Genomic DNA, 21,225 nt, shown 5'->3' on the forward strand with positions numbered 1-21,225 from the left:
ACACAGGCGAAAACTGAGACTCAAGATCACACAGCCAAAAAGCCACAGAGACAGGATTCAAACCCTGAGCCTGGGTCCTTACCCACATGAGCTCTGGTTTCTCACATGCAATAACTCCTAAAAAAGGATTTTTCATTGGAAGCCAAAGAAGGGTGTAGGCCAGATCAGGGTTCTTTGACATTACCCGGCAGCTACACTAAAATGCCAACACCCCTCTCAATCTCACAGCAGCTAATATTGGAGCACTGATGTGCACGGCACTGCTCTAAAGGCATTACATGTATTTCACTCTTACAACAAACTCTGTGGTAGGTACTAGCGATAATACCCATATTTTAGAGAAGGGGAGACTGAGGCACAGAGAGGTTTGGCAACTAGCCAACGGTCACCAGCTAATAAGCAGGAAGTCAGATTCAAACCCAGATGATCCCAAGCACATCTTTTTAGCCACTGAGCTACTATCCTACCTTGAGGTTGGAAAAAAAAATACCCTGCCTCAGGGAGTCATCACCATATCCGCGTGCCCGTGTCTCACCATCTTCTTTCGCAGCCCTGCCCACAACCAACTCAGGTTCCTGCCAGAAAGAGCTCTGACTTTGGCTCATTTCTAACTTCCTTGCTCCTGTTCCTCCTCACCAACTGTCTCTTCCTCAACTCTGCCTACTGCTCTCCTTCCTTCCCACCCACTACTCCTTTTGTCCCTCTTTGTTTTTTCCACCCCGCCCCCAGCCCTAACCCAACATTATAAGAAGCCAGAAAAGACACAGGTAAATAGAACTAAAGCGAAAACTCAGCTCATAAACACACGTGACTTCATGTGTTGCCAAAGTCATGTGTTCCTCCTCTTAAAACCATATACATTCCTTGAGAGCAGAGCCTGAGTTTATAACCTACTAGTTTGACCAATATGTTCAGGGGCTCTCTAGGAACCATGGAACGCCAGCTTCCTAGCACCAGTATATTGTCTTTTAATCACTGATGACAGCAGAATATTTGTTTCCCCAGGTCCAATATGGTAAATTTGAGATATTTTATGCATAATCTTGAGCCTCAGAGAATGATTTAACCAAAGTTCTGTGCATATTTATTAATGTAATACAGATTCAAAATAGTTTTTGAAAATCTCTCCAATTGAAGCATCATTAATTTGGAAAATTTAATGACTTGGATAAGAGTGAGTGAAAATTAAAATTTTCAACAAGTTCCCTCTATTTTTAATCCAGGGTGAACCAAAGAGAAAAATATTTTAATACTAAGCATTTAATTACTAAGCATTATCTACAATCAAACCAATATATTAATTATAAGTCACCATCATCAGGGATGTTTTGATCAGCCCCCCTTTGATCAGCCCCCTTTTTGATTTAGCCCCCTTGAGCTAAATTGTATATTTCTTCAAAAATTGTTCTTTTTAATAATCTTCAGGCCAAAATTTCCGTAACTTAATACTGCATTTTCCCAGCTTACATGAATTAACAACATTTCAATGTATGCAAATAAATGATACTATTCCATCTTGCTTTTTTTGTTCTACTCAGAATAGGGAGAAACTAAAAGAAATGAGAGCAAGTGAGAATTTTCTAATCATTTCAAGTGACTTCACGCCTGTACGTGTGAGAAGTTCAAAGTCTGGTGGCTTGATATCTGGACTTCAGTCTCAGCTCCAACTCTTCTCTGCCGCGGCAAGAACTGAAACCTCGAGAGGCGTGAGTCTCAACAGTCACAGTAAAATGGATAAGGCTATTTCCCCTTGGGAGGTTCTATGAATTAAATAAGCTAATACTTATTTTTAGAAAAACCAGAAATGTTAAATGTTCAATAAACGTTAGTTCTCGACACCCAGAATCCCATTTTCATCATCCCGTTTTCCAGATGAGATCTGCTTTACAGTGTCATGTGGATCAAATGAGAATACACAGGAATGTGCTTTCAACTAAAAAGTGTGATACATTAGCAACTGCACAGAAAAACCAGTACGCAAGTAGTTTTAAAAATTTACATTTCAATTTAATTTCTAAATGAATTTTTTAGGCTACAAAAGGAATACCTGGTCAGTATTAAAAAAACTGGAATAAGCAAAGCTAAGCTCAGGACTTGACCATAAGGTGCTTTTGTACAAATGTGAATAAGACACCCCCTCTGGGAGGACACAGCTCTGAGGGTGACAGGGGCGGCCTGGCAACTCCGTGTGCAGGGGCATAAAGCAAAATGCTCAAGTCCCCTGCCCCTGAAGGCCAGAACAGACTTAACTCTTCATGGCTTCAATTTCCATAAATGAAAATTTTAGGGCTTCAATTTCCATAAAAGCTAAAAATTTAACTTATTTACTATAATAAGGAGTATGCTAACGTCTCTTAATCAGATTTCTATTTTATAGTAGGAATAGCATGTGCTGGGTGCTGCCAAATATATCCAAAACTGACATTCCTCTACGAGAAAAAGACTCCAAAAGCTATATAAGTTTAGAAAACTAACCTAGTATAAGAGCCTAAATAACTTTTGGATACTAAAAGTCTTTATTTGGAGAACCAAAAGAGAGCTTTAAAAAAAAAAAACCTCTACATAAGTACTACTAAAAAGTATCCAGAGATTAACTACATTAAATGTGTACAAAAGGCTTTTACTATGTTTAAAAAATAAATGCACCAACTGGACAAGCTGGAATAAAATAAAATGACTAATGAGACAAAAATATTTAAAGTCCCTAATCAGACTTACAGGAATAAAAATGACTTTTCCTGGCCACCTGAATGATTACAGAGGGACAGAACACTGACATGGATCACTGAGAAAACAATGATACAAAGACCAGTGATTTAATTTCCTATGATTAACACCTGTAATCACCATCTACCTGATCAAAATCCCTAAAAAGGGGGGTGTAGACAAAAAAAGCCTGCAACCTAGACTCTCTAGAAGTTTTTTTCTTCTCCCTTTCTTTACCAGTTTCCTATTGCACTTACTCCCCCTACACACCTTCCCTCCTTTCATAGCCAATATTAGGTGAGCAGGTCTCCTGGAGCATCTCTCTCCTTCTCCAGTTTCTCCTTTTAGCCCCAATTCAACAGCAGAAATAAAATGTAAATAGTGTGCATTTAAGTGACACACAGGCCTTCAACTCAGCAAGAGACCAGGTTACTTGATATCTGTGCATCCCAAAACACTATCCCAGACGACACACACGTGTTTCTGAACTCGCAGGACAACGCCCACGACACATCTCTGAACTGGGGTTTGCGTTGGCCGAGTTTGTTTTGGTTTGGTTTTAGGCTCATTTTTTAGACCTAGAATTTCGGTTTCCAATGAGGAGCAACATAACTTTAATGGACCCTTACTGTACCCACAATAATTTCAAGAAGTTTAGGCAATTAGAGATAAACTTCCTCCCTTAATTATGGTCTAAATGTGGTGAATTAATGAAACTCCTTCCCAACTACCTAAACATACTTTCAAATTAAACTGAAGCCTGAATTTACAACCCAGGTTAAATGGATTAAAAGATTAAGGAATCGAGATGGAGCGCTTTCTCCATCTCCCTCTCGAATTTCAACCTCAAATTACCCCAGCCCTCTAATGACTAAAGCAGTCACTGTGAAGGTGCCTAATTACCCACGAATTACGCCAACCATAACCAATTTCAGGATCACAGATCAGATTTTCCCAAAACATGAATCTGCTAATTAAGCTACAGGAAAGTCAAACTAACAGGCAATTTGGATGCGACATTTATCCATCTGACAGTAGACTTATAGGTGAAGTATTAAAATTCACCATAGCAGCAGCTATTGTTTACCTGAGCACTACTATACACCTAGATAATTATAGTTAAAATACATGGATGCAGAAAGAGGCTAATCTTCTTGATTCAAACATCTCTGGGAAACAAGAAAAGAATTCTCCCACCAAACCAATAAATGGCTCACACGGATCTGCTTCAGCATGTGAATCAACCCACATGCATTCATTTGCTCAGTTTAAATTGGTAATGAAACGAGTTTAAGATACTTACACACATAGACACAACACAGCACACACGGCCTAGCTGCCATTTCAGTAGCTGTATTTTTCTAAATTCTAATCAAAGGAATGTCATTTGATTTCAAGGCTTTGCCTATCTGCTAAGCTTCAGTATATATTGAAATATTCTTAAATCTTTCCACTTATTTCCCACAAGAAAAAAAAATCACAAAAGAATACTTGTCTCCAGCACTCACAATTTTGTGTAAATAAAATAAAGAATTCCCTTGGATATGCTCTTACAGATAGGCAAAGAAATAATTTAGAAATAAAATCCATTCGACCAAAAGGCCAGGTTCAACTAGGTGGTAAGAAAATCCGTGGGGCTTATAGCTGCTGCTGGCACCCTGGCACCCAAAGCTTCAGCGGACTCTAAGAAATGAAAGTTCACAGCCTATCACCTACCCGAGCGCCAGCCCAACCCAAGTTATTTCCTAGGAGCCCCCGAGTTGGGGGAGCCAGGGAAAGGAGGTGAGGGGACCCTCACAAGGGCTCACAAATGAGTCTCTGTAGGTTACAGGTTGAATCATGTCCCTCTAAAATGATATTCTGAAGTCCTAACACCCAGGACCTCAGAAGGTGGCCTTATTTGGAAATAGGGTCACTGCAGACATAACTGGTTAAGATGAGGCCATACTGGAGTGGGTGAGCCCCTAATGTAATATAATATGTCCTTATAAGACAGCCACGTGAAGACACGGAGACACACGGGGAGAACGCCATGTGATGTAAGAGGCTGAGACTGGAGTGATGCCGCTGCAAACTAAGGAACACTAAGGATGGCCAGCAATCACCAGAAGCTAGGAAAGATTCCCTTATGGGCTTCAGAGGGAGCACGGCCCTACCAACACCTTACTTTCAGACTTCAAGTCTCCAGAACAGAGAGAGAATACATTTCCGTTGTTTTAAGCCACCTAATTTGTGGAACTTTGTTATGGCAGCCCCAGGAAATGAATACACTACACTTAAACTTGGGTTTCTTCCTTTTGCCCTCCTCCATCCTGGCCCCTCAGCCAGCAAATGCTCCCACTGCACCATGAAAGAGCCACAGGGAATCCCAGGCTGCGGTCTGGCTGGGGAGGCCTCTCTCCCCTGATGTGTCACATGACAGACTCAGCTTTCCCAGCCCCTGGTCCCAATTTTATTCCTTCTCCCAGCTCCCACCCTGCCCCGGGGCACCATCCCTGCTCCTCCCCAGAGCACTCCTGATCCGAGGTGGGGGTGGGCCAGTCAGGCAGGGTGTGGAAGTTCCCTTCAGTGTGGGTGGTGCCTGTGCTGCTTCTGCCCACCCCGTTTCTCACAGAATTTTTAGAACACTTCTTTCAGTTTTTACTTAAGTAATATCCTTCCTCACGCCCCAACCACTGGCCCACAGACTCACACACTCTCGCTCTCTCTCTCTCTCACACACACACACACACACACACACACAGAGCCACGTGCCCAGAGGGAGCCGGGCCAGGAGACAGATCTGAGCACACACACCGCCCTGTCCTATGAGTGGCCACTCCCATCCAATAACTGAGACTTTCTGTTTCTGGGCCAAGGTTTTCTGCCAGACTCACTTCCCTTATAATGAATGAATGATCTCTGAGAAAGTTCCTCAGTTCTCCCCTGGAAGCTGACCTGCGGTGGCCTAACCCATCTGTTTACCAAGCATGCCAATGGTGGACTCTGACAGGTGGATGCTGAATGCTGAAGCTCACCCTGAAACCCCACCCCCGCCCCCGCAACCATGATAGGACTCTTTGAGAAGAATTGGATCAGCCGAAACTTGATACCCGATGAGGGGAATATGTATGTATTCTAGGTTTGGGCCTGTGACAGTGAGCAGTGCTGAAAAACCACCTGTCTCCCAACTTCCACCCCAATGTTTTACCTACAAGACCATTTGTGCCTCTTATTATTTAATCTTCAACCAAAGGTCTATTTTGAAATGTACTTCCTTAATGTGCAGCTATGACACACAACTATCTACTGGGGCTTTGGGGGGAAAAATAAATAAAATAAAATCTTGAAATGTACTTCCTTAGATGCCTTAATCTGGACTAATGGTTCGCAACCTTGAGCATGCATCAGATTCACCTGGAGGCTTGTTAAAACAGAGCCAGGCCCCTCCCCTAGAGCTTCTGATTCAGTAGGCCCGGGGTGGGGTCTGAGAACTGGCCCGTCTAACAGGTTCCCAGGTGGTGCTGATTCTGCTGGGCCCAGGACTACACTCTGAGAAACGCTGCCCTGACCTCATTCCCCCCGCAGCACAAGTGAGGAGCTGGGGGTAGCACACACTTCCCACGGTCCATCCCCTTCACCCACATGGGGACAGCCCCGTTGTGTTCAGTGAGTGCCACTCCCTAGCGATCGGGGAAACCCTGCCGAAAAGCAAATCCCAGTGGTCCCACCAACTCTCTAGGCTGGGGAGGGGTTCAAAGTGAGTATGCACCCACTTCGACCAGTGAGATGTAAGAGGAAGTCGGCTAAGGCATGCTCCTAAGAAAGAGGCACAGGACGAAGGTTCTTTCAACCTGCCTTTGGATGTTCAAGAGGGAGGACGCAAGGCTGTGAGGCCTGCAGCCCTCCTGCAACCTTGAGGGGAGCCGGGCAGGACACTGAGCCAGCAGAACAGACAGGGAGAAATCACCTGGCTGCCTGGTGCCGATGCTCACCTGCTGAATAAACCAACTGGAACCGCCCTGTCTCCAGGCTTCTTGTTAGGTGACATAATACATTCTCTATTGTTTGAGCTGGTTGAGTCAGGGTTTTCTGTTACTTGAAGCTGAAAATATCTAACCACAAAGCAAAGCAAGTTAACTGGACAGCACGTCTGTCGAAAGACTGAAGGCGACCTCTCAGCACACGTTACAATGGCATGTGATCCACAAAGTAATCCTAAAATTCCAGATTTAAACTTTCCAGTTTAAAAGCTATGCAACTGAATGTCAGTAGACAAGCAACACTTAGAGTGAAAAACTAAAGCTCTCTAGCACCCAGTAAAGGATTACTGAAGTCCCACCTCTGGGTCTTTCTTATAAGAGCCTTGCTCATCTTTTTTTCAGAGGTTTGCTAGGAACCATATAATACTACAATACTAAAGGATTCAACTGCTTCCACACATCAATCTTAGACTTAGTCTTCTCCTTCATGGAGCAGGCTATCAGTTTCCCTAATTGGGAAAATGTTTTTCCAACCTATTTCACTTTAGAGACAAGGTAGACAAGTGTATCGAGAAAGAGGACACCTCGGATTACGTGCCTGGTGCATCACTTCATAGCTCTGTAACCTTAGACTGTTTTACCTTTACGAACTTGCTTCCTCATCTATAAAATGGGACTACTTGGCTGCCTAAGGACAATGCATGTGAAAGTACTCTAAATCATCAAGTGTAACACGAGAGCAATTACTCAAATCCAATTTTAATGGGTTAACTGGATTAGCATGGATAAAGATTAATCATGAACCCAGGAGAATTACTTCACCAAAAATTTATACTACACACATCTGTCATAACTATCAACTGGGACATTGTTTGGATGTTACTCAAACTGGACTTCACCCCTTATCACTAATTTAGTGGCAGTTAAAGGAACCACACTCACAAGGTAGCACAACTCTAAAAGCCAACATTGTACAAGGCATGACATCAAAATGAATTATTTACGTGTACATTTTCACAATGGTCAACAGAGGAGGCCTCACACTATGTCTTTTTTTGTGGTTTTTTTGTGAGGAAGATTAGCCCTGAGCTAACATCTGTTGCCAGTCCTCTTTTGCTGAAGAAGATTGGCCCTGCGCTAACATCCGTGCCCATCTTCCTCTACTTTATATGTGGGAGGACTGCCACAGCATGGCTTGGTATGTGGCGTGTGGGTCTGTGCCCAGGATCCGAACCTGCGAACTCTGGGCCACCAAAGTGGAGTGTGCAAACTTAACCACTACGCTACCTGGCCAGCCCCACTATGTCTTTGCTTTTACTGAAGCTACTGTCTGGGAGCTACCTTCAAATGCAGTGGTATGTGTCTTTGGACACTTCACAGGGGGCAAGTCACCTTCCTATAGGAGAAGTTTAGTTTTAGCCCAAGAGCCACATGTCACTCAGAGCCATGTTTTCTAAACAAAATACTTGAAAGAAGTGGGTAAAAACAACAGGAATTTGCGTGAGAGAAAAAGCAGGTATGGCACTAAACCCATGTTTCTCGAGTGAGTTATCTGTCGTAGAGAAAATAAATGAGGTAAATATAGCCATCTTCCTGAAATACAAATTTTACTAAAATATTTTTGGAGGAAAAAAAAGGAATAATCAGTAATTTTTAAGTGAATGAATATTCTCAAAAATTTTTGAATTTTTTTCTTAATTTCAAAGAATTTTCATGCTTATGGCAGACTTCTGAAAACTACATCCCCACTACTTTGAGGAAAACATTGGGAAGGATTATAAGAAGCAAACAAGACTTTTTCTTGTATCATTTATAAATTAGTTGCAAAGGAAATCCTAAAACAATGGCTCCAAAACCATCTTTATTGAGCACAACATCTGTGAAATACTGTCTAGACTACCATGGTAATTATTTGTAAAGTGGTAACATTCTTTTGTTACATTTACTGGAGAGGGGAATTACTATTACTCTAGAGTCATATTTCATATGTGGAAGACTGTAACAACAAACTAATAATTTGATGACAAATCATTTAAAACCAGAGTAACGAGCTCCCAGGAGACCCCATTATCTTAATACTGGTGTTCTTAGACAGAGAATACTGCCTTGGGAAATTAAATTTCTCCTTTGAACCTTGAAATCCCCAGCTCTGCCACCTTCTTAAGCAATCAATAAGAAGTCTGGTGTCACAACATGTCTCGAACACCTTTACAGAACCAATCAATACTGCTGCCAATATACTGGGTTCCTGGTAAAAAATACTTTTTTTTCTCATCAACCCACCATGACAAGACAAGAGCAATCCAAAGCACAATGCTCGCTGGGTAAAAGAAGCCTAAAACCACCAAAATGTCAGCTCATCTCAGACAGCAGAGCTATAAGCCTTCCTTAGGATGTAAGTTGGGTTCCCAAGGGCAAAAACGCAAGTCTCTCCTGCTCACAGTGGTACCTTCACTCTTGTCTGAAATAAGCTGCTCACAATTCTTTTATATACTTTTTAACCATTTTGTAATTTCCATGGGCAAGTCTTCTTGGGCTGTTGAATCTGCCTAGCTTTCTTCAGAACACACACCTGACTGAATGGATTCCACCGAGTTACTTTACTGTTAAATACCGTGACAAATAGTAACAAATAATCAGTCAAGCCACCGAGTGGCATGTGGAAGGAAGCCAGTTGAGAGTCGGACTTTTAGGGTTGAGTTAAGCCACTTCTCCTAAAGGTACCCCTAGCCTAAAATAATGAACACCAAGGTCTGCCACTGGATACGGCATATTTACGGACCATACCCAAGCTCTCCAGACTTCAATTCCATTTTTTTGTTTCAGGAATGTCAACATTAATGAAGCATTTTGCCTGTTTTTATTTTAGATTAACCCTTCAAAATACACCTGGAATTATTCAAGTTGGTTCAAATATCTCTTTCAATATAAAGATACAAACTAGCACAAGCCTAATCACTCCAGAGTCTGTAAAAAGATATATCTAGGAGAAGCAAAAATTTCAATGAAAATCAGAATTAGGATTCTGATCCTATTATACCATTTTTCTAAATGATTCCAGTTGAGGCCTAAATAATTATGTAAGTGTCAAAAGCTTTGCTGAAAATTTCACAACCTAAAAAACCCAAAAAGGTTTTTGTGGCTTGAAAATAAGTTTAATATATACCAAGAACCCTGTTTAAATGCTTGTATTGTAAGGAGAACACCTAAATTATGACATCTATTGCAGTCAAAGAAAATTCACTTTACACTGTCATGGCCATGAAGACCATGATTGAAAGGACTCACTCTGCAACCCTCTCAGGGCCCACGTGACTGTAGAAGGTACCATGGGGCACATACAGATGGAGCTAATAACCCATTCTCTTTAAAAAAAACACACCAACTGCAATAATCTAATTTAAAAACCACAACCTCTAACACTAATACCAACACTGTGGTTTCAATGGCAAATATGGTTTGTGGGCTTGGATATGAAGAACATGTGAAACATTACAAGTAATCGATTTAAAAGACTTAAATTTAAACACAGGAGCTGGCATCCCTTCATTTAGCAGCTCCTCACCTCAGGGTTAGGTGCCGGGGAATCAGCTGAATGAGGCTCAGATAGGAGCCTGGGTATCCTGAGAAAAGCAATTTCAAACAGAAGAGTAGGTGCCCTGTGCTGGGAGAAGTGCCACAGTGCTACCTGGAGCAGGACCAATGGAGTTAGTCAGGTGAGGGGCTGAGCCAGGGAAGAGAGGAGGGTTTTGGCAAAAAGAAAAAGAGAAAGGGGAGAGGGCCCATGTGAATGAGGGGAAGTGAGATGCACGGGCGAGGAAGGCTAAAGACGTGAGCAGCGCCCTAGATCACAAAAGGCCCTCTATTCCACGCTCCGGAACCTGCACTTCATCCTGAAGGTAAGGTGCTCCACAAAAGGCTGTCTGTAAGAGGAACGACAGGAAAGGATGCATGGTTTAGATACACCGCTCAGGGAGGATCACAGAGGACGGGCTGGCGTAGCTATAAAATGGAGGCGGGAGACCATCTGAGGAAGATCCAGCCATACACGGCGGTCTACTGGGGGTGGGGAGTATGAGAAGAGTCAAGGAGGGTATCCTGATTTCTGGCTCACGCAAATGAACGCATGGTGCTGCCATTCACTAAGAGGGGCTCTGCTGGCGGAGCAGCAGAGGGGGAGGGCGAGAGGGAAGTGGGCCCAAGAGCTCGATTCAGGACACACTAATTTGGCAGCACCTGAAGGCTAAAGAGAGCTCTCTGTGGGTACCAAACAGGTGCAACCCCTGGGGCAGAAGGTACAGTCCAAGTTCAAGTTCATTCTCTCTATGTATAAACTCAAGAGAACAAGCAGGATGGCCTAGGTAAGTGACAGATGGGAGGAGAAGAGTGTCCACAATGGAGCCGTGGGGAGGCAAGTTCAGGGTAAAATGTAAGGTCCTATCCACAGGTAAGGAACTGTGGGGTTGTGCTGAAAACACAGCTTCCCATTTCTGAAGGAGAACAAAGAAAAGTGAAAAGCAGTTCCATTCCCTGTGGGGGCTCCAAAATCCCCCGCATTGCCAAAAGGAAGCTTCCCTAAAGATTAAGTCATTTTTGTCTGCAATTATATTTTCAGTATGTTGCTGAAAGGTTAACGAGACTTTCCACATTCTGACTCTTAGCATCTGCCTTTAACAGATAGAACTGTTTCAGGAGAACACATTTTGCTGCTGTTACTCATCAGATAAAAGCATATTTAAAAAAAAAAACAACTTCCACAGACACTGTACCTAGGCAATCAGTATTTACGCTTTTTATAAAATCATTTTTAAAAGCTGAAATAATATACTATTCATACTTTGCCAATGCTTAAACTTTTCACATTCTAACAAATATACCCCAAAAAGGCTTACTGGAGATATGTACCGAGAGCCAGACAAGCTTCCCAGGGAGTATTCAATTCTAGTAAGCGCTGAAGTCAGCTCTCATTTGCTCTCATCGCTGAATCCCCAACAGCAATCTTTCTTCCTCAGCAAAGAAATAGATTACTGCTGATATTTGAGAACACTCAGGAGAAAAATGGGGATGGAGAGGAAAGAGGGAAGAAAGTTTTTCCAATATTGCTTTTCTGGCTTTCGACCAAATACAATTACACAGCATTTGCAGAAGATGAAGTCAAGATAATATAAACAAAATCTCCATTGAGGCCAATTACCCTGAAAGCTTTCCCAAAACTCTGTTTGAGATCACAGGCTAGCTACTCTAGAACCCTGCACCCCAGAATTAACAGTAGTCTGGTCTGGCCCCGGCTTGGGTAGTCTGAGGGGGAGACACAGAGCCCTCCTTACTATCTAGATTCTCTCCAGTGACAGACATCAGTGCCACCTACACAGTTCTTGGGACATACTGAGACTCTGCTTTATGGTCAAATCTACTTCTCCAGCCCCAAGGTAGTAAGTGCTCCTCCATATGGGTTCTCTCAGAGACAACACATTCTTTTTGTGGAATTCATAAGTGCTGGCTATACTGACTTCAAGTCCATCTTAATATCATTACGAGTTGGCATTGTGGGTAGTAATTAAAATGAAAATCACAAAAATGTTTGAAAAATGTGTAAGGAGATACTAATAACTGCATAAATTAGAGTAAGGATAAATGACATTAAAATAGCAGGGCAAATCTAGTATTGGATTATAACCCAAAGTATAAAATAAACATTCATGAGTCCATACCAATATAAATGACTGAATGAATAAATAAATGAGGGAGAATAGACAAATCTCCCATACAGAAGAATTCCAAATAATTTATGTAAGCGGAGCTTAGCTCCACTTAAGGACTTGCCTCCAAAGAGAGTAGCAAGGAAAGAGGAAAAAAGAGTGACCTTACAGTGGAGAAACCTGACAAACAGTACCTCAGCCATGGCTAGTGATCAAGGTCAACATCAAAGTGAGAAGTCACGTGGAGAGTAGATATCCTTGATATGTGATGAGAATGGCAATTTACAGCTGTGATCTTCCTCCCTAAAACCCATAACCCCAATCTAACCACGAGGAAAAACATCAGACAACCCCAAAGTGAGGGGCATTTTACAAAGTACCTCCTCAAACTGTCAAGGTTCCAAAAACAAGGAAAGTCTGACAAACTGTCACATCAAGAAGATCCTAACGAGGCATGACAACTAAAAGTAACGTGGTATCCTGGATAGGATCCTGGACAGGAAAAGGACATTAGGGAAAAACTAGTGAAATCCGAATCAAGTACACAGTTTAGTTCATAGTAATGTTAATAATGCACCAGTATTGGTTTCTTCATTGTGACAAATGTATCACAGTATGGAAGACGTTAACATCAGGGTAAACTGCATGAGGGGTATATGGGACCTCTCTGTAGCATCTCTACAGCTTCTCTGTAAATCTAAATCTATTTTAAAGCAAAAGGTTTATTTGAAAAGTAGCAAGACATTATATGAGCTTTGGGGGTATTAAAATCCTCATTAAAAAAAAATTCCCAACTGCACAAAGCTAAGTGAATAGTAAGCACTTAGGTGACTAATTTACCCATCATAGGACATTACACTTATAGAGAGAATTTTTTTTTAATTTATTTTTTTAATGTTTTTATTGAGGCCACATTGGTTTATAACACTATATAAATTTCAGATGTACATCATTATATTTCGACTTCCATATAGACTGCCTCGTGTTCACCACCAAAAGTCTAGTTTCCAACTAGATTCTGGGAGAGAACTCCAGAATCCACATTTTCAGAAAATGGACACAAAGAAGGTTTTCTAATAGCAGCATCCCACCCATGTCATGACCTTGACTTTACACATAAGGAACAAATCTCAACCACAAAAAGCCAAAAGAAACAGAGGCTTGAAAGTCAAGTTAAAAGGAAAGCAACTAAGGATAAAACAGATACCAGAATATTTGGTATCAGGAAAAGTAAAACATATAAATTAGGGTTGATCAAACTGTGAATCTTTTTTTTTTTTTTTTTTTTAATACTAGAGACTGCTTTAAGATTTTATTTATTTATTTTATTTATTTTTCCCCCAAAGCCCCAGTACATAGTTGTCTGTCATAGCTACACATCCTTCTAGTTGCTGTATGTGGGACGCGGCCTCAGCATGGCTGGAGGAGTGGTGCCTCGGTGCGCACCCGGGATCCGAACCCGGGCCGCCGGCAGCGGAGCGCACGCACTTAACCGCTAAGCCACGGGGCCGGCCCCAAACTGTGAATCTTGATTTAGGAGTTTTTAAATCCAGTAGTGGCAACCAGGATTTTTTTTTTAATGAAATAAAAGTTCTGTGGATGGATGGTGGTGATGGTTGCACAACAATGTCAACGTACTTAATGCTACAGAACTGCACTTAAACATGGTTAAAACGGTAAATTTTATGTTCCGTAAATTTACCACAATAAAAAGAAATAGAAAATAGGGTACATCACAGGTAGAAAGGGTAAGCACTATTTTATAAACAATAAATAAGCAGGCATGTACATATTCAGACATCCACATATATGCCTGTGGGTAAGTGATCACAATGGAAAATGTACCTCTTACCGTGAGTCACTGTTAAAAAGTTTGAAAGCCACTGATCTAAGTCCCTAAGGCAATTCTCTCTCACCCCCACACTTGCACTCTGATAATCTGACACTATGTCATAAAACCAATAAGGATATAAAGTCTACCAATACTTTTAAGTGTGACAGAAAATTGGAAAAGAAACTAGTTCTAATTAATGAGAAAGCAGGGAACTGCATCTGCAAAAGAGGTGCCCACATGCAAAGGCACCTGCGACAAGGCCATCGGCAGGCGGGCACACCCACCCCTGAGAGGCAGCCCAGGCCTTCCCAGCTCCACATGCACATCACACCAGCATGGGCGCACCTGCCAGCTCTGCTTGGACGTGTCCTATCACGTCCGAGATTCCCAGGAGACAACCAGCTAGAGTTCCTGATTCCCCTCCCACTAAGTCCTTTCCCATCACAGATGCTCAAGCCAAATTCTAGAAGCCCTCCATGACTTCTCTTTCCCTCACTCTCTACAACTGAGTCAACAAGTAAATCTGCTCCACCCCCAAAATTCATCTCAAAACTTTCCATGTCCCTCCCACCCCACCACCCCCAGCCAGCCGGAACCACCATCAGCATTCCTCACCTTTTCTTGCTCCCATACGCCCAAACAGGATTGTGACAAACTCTGAACTCTGCCCTATATAAGTTATCCCACATTAAAAATTTTATATGAGTATAGGTGGTTGCAAAGAAGGTAATTTCTGGCGTATTGTGAATATTGGCATTTTGAATACAACTCACAATCACTTTTTAAAATATATTCAATGGAATCTAAATACCACTACAATGATATCCATCATCATCCATTTTTTAAAAAAAACAAATAGGCTTTCCCTCAAAGCCTGTATTGCTGGATATTCCCTCAAAGAATTTTAACCTAATATAACTTTTTTTTTTAATTTTTATTTATTTATTTTTTTCCCCCAAAGCCCCAGTAGATAGTTGCATGTCATAGTTGCACAGCCTTCTAGTTGCTGTATGTGGGACGCGGCCTCAGCATGGCCGGAGAAGCGGTGCGTCGGTGCGCGCCCGGGATCCGAACCCGGGCCGCCAGCAGCAGAGCTCGCGCACTTAACCGCTAAGCCACAGGGCTGGCCCTAACCTAATATAACTTTATGTTCAAAGCCTTATGCAACACAACTACAGGTATAAATTGAAATTTCGAGGTTTTTCTTAGTTTCCTGTGACCATAAGGTGTAAGTGTTAAAAATTTTCTTTTTCTGAATTGAGTTATAGTTTTTATTAGTATGCAACTGATCAAACCAACAAATTTTGCAAATTTTCATAGGTAATTAAACATAAGTCAAATGTTATTGAAAACGCATCCTTAAATGAGACAGATGGAACTGTCTTTTTCCCCACCAATTGGTTCATGGGAATATTACTCACTGCTAACATGAGATAGGGTTAGTTAGCATCCACTTAATCTCATTTTCCTTCTCTTTTCTTTTTTTAATGTAAGCACTGAAAAAACTTGTTCACATAAAAAGATGTGAAAGGAAGGAACTTTGTTATAGCACTGTCCCTATATTCTCTAAACTCCCTCAATGATTTATCCAAGAATCACGGTGATCTATCATTAAAAATAACTTCTGATGATCTATCAACTGCCAATTTGATTGGGTTCTCCTTCAATTTTCTTAAAAGTAAAGATTTGAAAACCACTAGAGTTACACATGAATTTGTCATCCAATCAGAGTTAATCACTTCTTCTAACCAATACTAGTATTTCAAATTGTCCCTTTGTTTACCCAGGATGGGTACATATTAGGATTGTGGCTGGGTAAGAGGTATGTCTTTCCTTTGTAAAGTGGAGAGGTGACACTGCAAAAGAAGAGGTGGGAAAGGATAAACTGCAACCTGAAATCAATTTTAGGAGAATATGTGGATGTTGGGGATATAGAAGCTGTTCCCTGAAAGTTATCCCCATGTCCAGGTACCACATAGAGTCCTCAAGTACCTCCAAGGGACCAGTTATCCCAGTTTGACAACTGACCAAGACTGCCCCATGACCAAAGTATTCTCTTAAAAATGTAACATACGTTTTTTGATTAGCCTCTGCTGAAAATCCTTTAACAACTCACACCACACTTAAAAAACTAAAACTCAAAACTCCTTCCTGTGGCCTCTAAGGTCTTAGCTCATCTCACCATCCCAGAAACCAGACTGGGCTTCTCCAAGTTCCTGGACTGCTGCCAGTACTTCCCACCTCAGGGCCTTTGCACCTGCCATTCCTTCCATCCAGCGTACTCTCCCTCTGCTTGCTGCATGGCTGCTCTTAAACATCCTCCAGACTTCAGCTCAAACATCACCTCCTAAGAGGGGCCTCATCTGACCACCTCATCTACCTCATTATTCTCTACCACAGCAATCTAATTCTTGATAGTTCTTATTATAAGCATAATTACTTTGTTTTGTTTACAATGATGCCTGACGCCCCCACTACATGCAACACAGGTCTTGTTCAATGTTTTATGTCCAGCACCCAGCACAGTGCCTGATGCTCAACAGATGTTTGTAAACAAGATGGAGGGTGTAAGCATCCATGGGAAAAGTGAACTTGGGGTGGGGTGGGGCAGGGGTGTGTTTTTAACAACTTTCTGTACAGCCTTATTTTAAAACAAAGTCATAATCATTAGCAAGTACAGATACCCACCCCAAATGCCAGAGAAAAAGCTATATCACACATGATATTAAATACATAAATGCAGACATATACCAAGACTTCAGATAGCATCCAAAGTGGGCAGGGAAATTGAGCAGGGATTCGCTCTCATTTTTGTCCTTACCTCTGTTCTTCAGAATGCTCCTCCACATCCTCTTCCGAATCACCCTATGGAAAAAGAACAGGTTTTAACAACTGTTTCAAAGGAACACAGAATCTCCGAAAGGAACAGTTCTTCAAATCTCACAGGGGTGATGACCTTGTAATGAAAGTCTGAAACAGTGCCTGACACAGAGCAGGCATTCAATAAATATTTCTTGAAAGAAGAACACTGGTAATGACACCACTAGAAGCCATAAACTGCCAAGGAATCCCTTCGATATTCATGTAAGTAAATATCCCACCTGCTTAAAATCACGACCGCAACATAATCTCAAAATTAGTCTGACGTCACTCCTCCCCAAGAGCCTTTTTTTCATGTTTAAGTTTAATCACACAAGATAAAGTTTAATGATAATTAAATTCCCCAATTACAGAAAATGTACTGTTTAGCTCAGAACCCTCTAAATGAACACCTGATCTATTTTGACATTAATGTAAAAAGGCTGATAAATGTTATAAATGGCATAAATATCATACTCAAAAGCGCTTCCAAGATCTTCTCCCAGACTTACCAAGCCAACATCTGGCCACAAGTCACATAAGGGGAGGGTAAAAAGAAAAGGTGCTTGAAACAGAAACAGAAGGGCAGACAAGTACTACACTGTAACTTGCCTGACAGACCCCCTCTTGTCCACTCTTTCTTGAAGCTTGCCTCTGCTAGCTTCAGGAACGCGGAATCTTCCTGTTCCTCCAGCTTCTCGCTAACCCTTGATTACTGACTCACTGTCTTCTTCCTCCCGGTCCCTGCCAGTCCTCCTGGTTCTGGACTCCTCTACACTAATTCCCTCCCAATGTTAACCCATGCTTGCAATCCTGGGGCCCAATTCCTACCTCCAGCCCCAACTTCTCATTCCATCACACATGTAGATACTCAATAAATGCCTATCTTTCCACAAGAGCCAAGACTCAGGCGTACTCCACAATACGTGTGGAATGAATTAATTGACAGCTCCAGTCCCACGGCCAAATGCCTCCAGGATATACGCACTTTGTCTCCCCAGAAACAATCATGACGAACACCAGACTTACTGATGTCAGGGGGTCCTGCCAAATGGTTTCTGTTCTAACCAGCCTCCTTCAGTCAAGGACCCCATCATTCCTTCTCCCGTGGACAAACCTTAGGGTCATCTACCACTGCTCTCCTCCAACCATCAAGACTTACCCACTCATCCGAAATACAGTTCAGACCTGTCCTTTCTTCTCCACCCCTTCTGCCAGCAAATGGGCCCACACTGTCAGCACCCCAGGCATCCACTGCCACCGCAGATGGGGCTTTTCACTCCCTTCAACCCATCCTGAGTGTCAGTGCGAGACCACTCTTCCTCAACATCAACCATTACTTGCCACCCACATGGAATGGACCCAGCACTGAATGTCATCATGGTAATCTCTGCTCAAGAACCTACCATGGCTCCTTGCTAGTCAGATATACTCCAAGCTCCATAACCTGGAATTGAGCAACTGTCAATTGACCTTGACATACCCATCCCAGTCTCTACAACCACACTTCAGCAGGCGCTCTGAGCTCTAATTGAAAACATCAGCATAAACACACTGAACCAGCACGCAGGTGAGGCTCTAGGCTAGGCCTGGTCACATGACAGCAAATGTGGATCTCTAAGCAGCCCTCCTCTCCCCTAAGCCTTAACAAACCCCTCCAATACACACTGCTCCTCCTCTCTCCTCTCAGTTCCTACATTTCAGCACTTGAATGTTATCTCAGGGTTATTACCAGCTTAGCTCCCCAAACCACCAACAAAGGGCAGGGACTAAATCCTGTAATTCCCCCCCACACCCTCCCTTGGCAGTGCCCCAGGGCCCTTGCACTAGCTATTCTAATTCTCTCACTGCTTTCAAGGCTTGGCTCAAATATCAAACATAGTCCTTCTCAGAGACCTACCCTGACCTCTTAAATTAAAACTGTAACTCCCATCACCTGAATCCTCGTCCAGTCTGCCACCATCTAGCACTGATGCTCAACACACTAAATAACTTACAATTTATTCTATTTCTTATTATCTATATGCCTCCACTAGACGCACGCTCCACAAGGGCAGCAGCTTTCTTTTTTGTTCACCGTGACATTCCCAGACCTAAAACAGCACATGCTCAATAAACGTCTGCAGAGATAAGGACAGTGTAGCTATTTCTTAAATACGAGTGGATGTACACCTCACACCTGTTAGAATGGCTAGTATCAAAAAGACGAGAAATAACAAACATTGGCAAGGATGTGGCAAAAAGCGAACCCTTGTGCACTGTTTGTGGAAATGTAAATTGGTGCAGCCACTATGGAAAACAGGATGGAGGTTCCTCAAAAAATTAAAAATAGAACTACCACAGGATCCAGCAATTCCACTTCTGGGTATTTATCCAAAGAGCATGAAAACACTAATTTGAAAAGATATATGCTCTCCTATGTTCATGGCAGTATTATTCATAATAGCCAAGACTTGGAAACAACTTAAGTGCCAATTGATGGATAAACGGATAAAGAAGATGGGGGGTGGTGTATACAATGGAATATTATTCAGCCATAAAAAATAATGAAATCTTGCCATTTGCAACAACATGGATGGACCTTGAAGGCATTATATGCTAAGTGAAATAAGTGAATCAGAGAAAGACAAATACCATATGATCTCATTTATACGTGGAATCTTAAAAAAAAACAAAACAACAACAACCAAGCTCATAGATACAGAGAACAGATTGGTAGGCAAAACGGGTGAAGAGAGTCAAAAGGTACCAAACTTCCACTTATAAAACGAATAAGCCATGGGGATGTGATGTATACAGCATGGTGACTATAGCTAATAATACTGTATTGCAGATTTGAAAGTTGCTAAGAGAGTAAATCTTAAAAGTTCTTATCAGAAGAAAAAAAATCTTTTTACAGCTGTGTAGGGTGGCAGGTTAACTAGACTTATTGTGGTGATCATTTCACAATATATACAAACATTGAACCATTATGTTGTACACCTGAAACTAATGTTATATGTCAATTAAACCTCAATAAAAAAAAATTTTTTTAATAAACATAAATTTAAAAATACTAGTAGATATGACTGTTTCTGAAAATTTCATTAAGCAAATTTTTCTAAATCAAAACAGAACATGAAATTATTTCCCTCAGACACAAGAACTTTATCACCACAGTAATACTTTCCCGGTCAGACAGTGCTAAAACTCATACAATAGTGTAGTGGGCAAAAGCAGGGGTTCTGGAGTTAAACACCTCCTAGGTTCAAATCCCACCACCACCACTTTCTTACAGCCTTGGGCAAGTTATTTAACGACTCTGTGCCTCAATTTCCTCATCTGTAAAATCAAGTCACGATACATCATCGTTTTTAGCAATATTAACGTAAGTGAATACTTGTAAAGTGCTTAAGCGATGCTGATGGTACGCAATCCATGTTAGTTATTATTTTCTTGTTGATAGTGGAAGCAAATTAAACAAAAAATAAACCTCTATGATAAAAATATTTCCAAATACTAGTCAATGATTCACTGACTGCAGCAAGATGCTCTTACATAACGCAGTACCTGAGATAATAAAGAACTCATACTCAGTGTACCATTTCCTGTTTCACTTTCCACCAATTTCCATTATCTACACTCTCAGGCTTAAGATAGGGAAATAAACATGACATAAGATTTTTAAAGGCAGTGACTTTCTCATTTATCACTGTATCCCAGGGGCCGACCTAGGCCAGGCCCAGGGTAGGTGTTTGCAAGATGGACAGACAAGCCCAGTAGAGCTCTGAGCCCACCCATCCCAAACCAAACCAACGCGAGTCTCCATCAGGTCAGAGATGCTCCTGCTCTGCACCCACATCTGCGTCCCAAACCTAACCAGGGGACTCAGCAGTGAGGCTTCTCATCTCAGCACAGCGCGAATGGATTAAAAGAACAAATTCTTGATTGCTCTTCTTGCTGAAACCAATGAAACAGTGTGATTATTAAACAATAACAGGAAACCAACGCTTAAGGCATTCCTCCTGCCATCTTCGGAACTGACTAAGCTCATAAACAAGGGAAGTCCTGAACAAGACACTGATAATGGCCTCTCCTCCACTAGCAAGACCTCATGGGCTAACGACAGAACGCCTACTGTATGCAGAACACTGTGGCCACAATGGGGCCACCAAGCTTAGAACCC

At 41.9% G+C, this 21,225-nt stretch overlaps 1 protein-coding gene across 4 annotated transcripts in view; it reads right to left on the reverse strand.

Moving 5' to 3' along the window:
* Nucleotides 1–21,225, reverse strand: part of TMEM131L (transmembrane 131 like) — a 158,907-nt gene that overhangs the window by 133,265 nt on the left and 4,417 nt on the right. For all 4 annotated transcript variants that reach the window (XM_087437511.1, XM_087437508.1, XM_087437509.1 and 1 more), the window contains exon 3: nucleotides 17,023–17,066. In XM_087437511.1, coding sequence (XP_087293637.1) covers nucleotides 17,023–17,066 — 44 coding nt within the window. The remainder of the gene's footprint in view (nucleotides 1–17,022; nucleotides 17,067–21,225) is intronic.

This window comes from Ceratotherium simum, chromosome 12 (genome assembly GCF_057802395.1).
Source record: "Ceratotherium simum simum isolate JZ-2026a chromosome 12, ASM5780239v1, whole genome shotgun sequence".
Classification (NCBI taxonomy): Eukaryota; Metazoa; Chordata; class Mammalia; order Perissodactyla; family Rhinocerotidae; genus Ceratotherium; species Ceratotherium simum.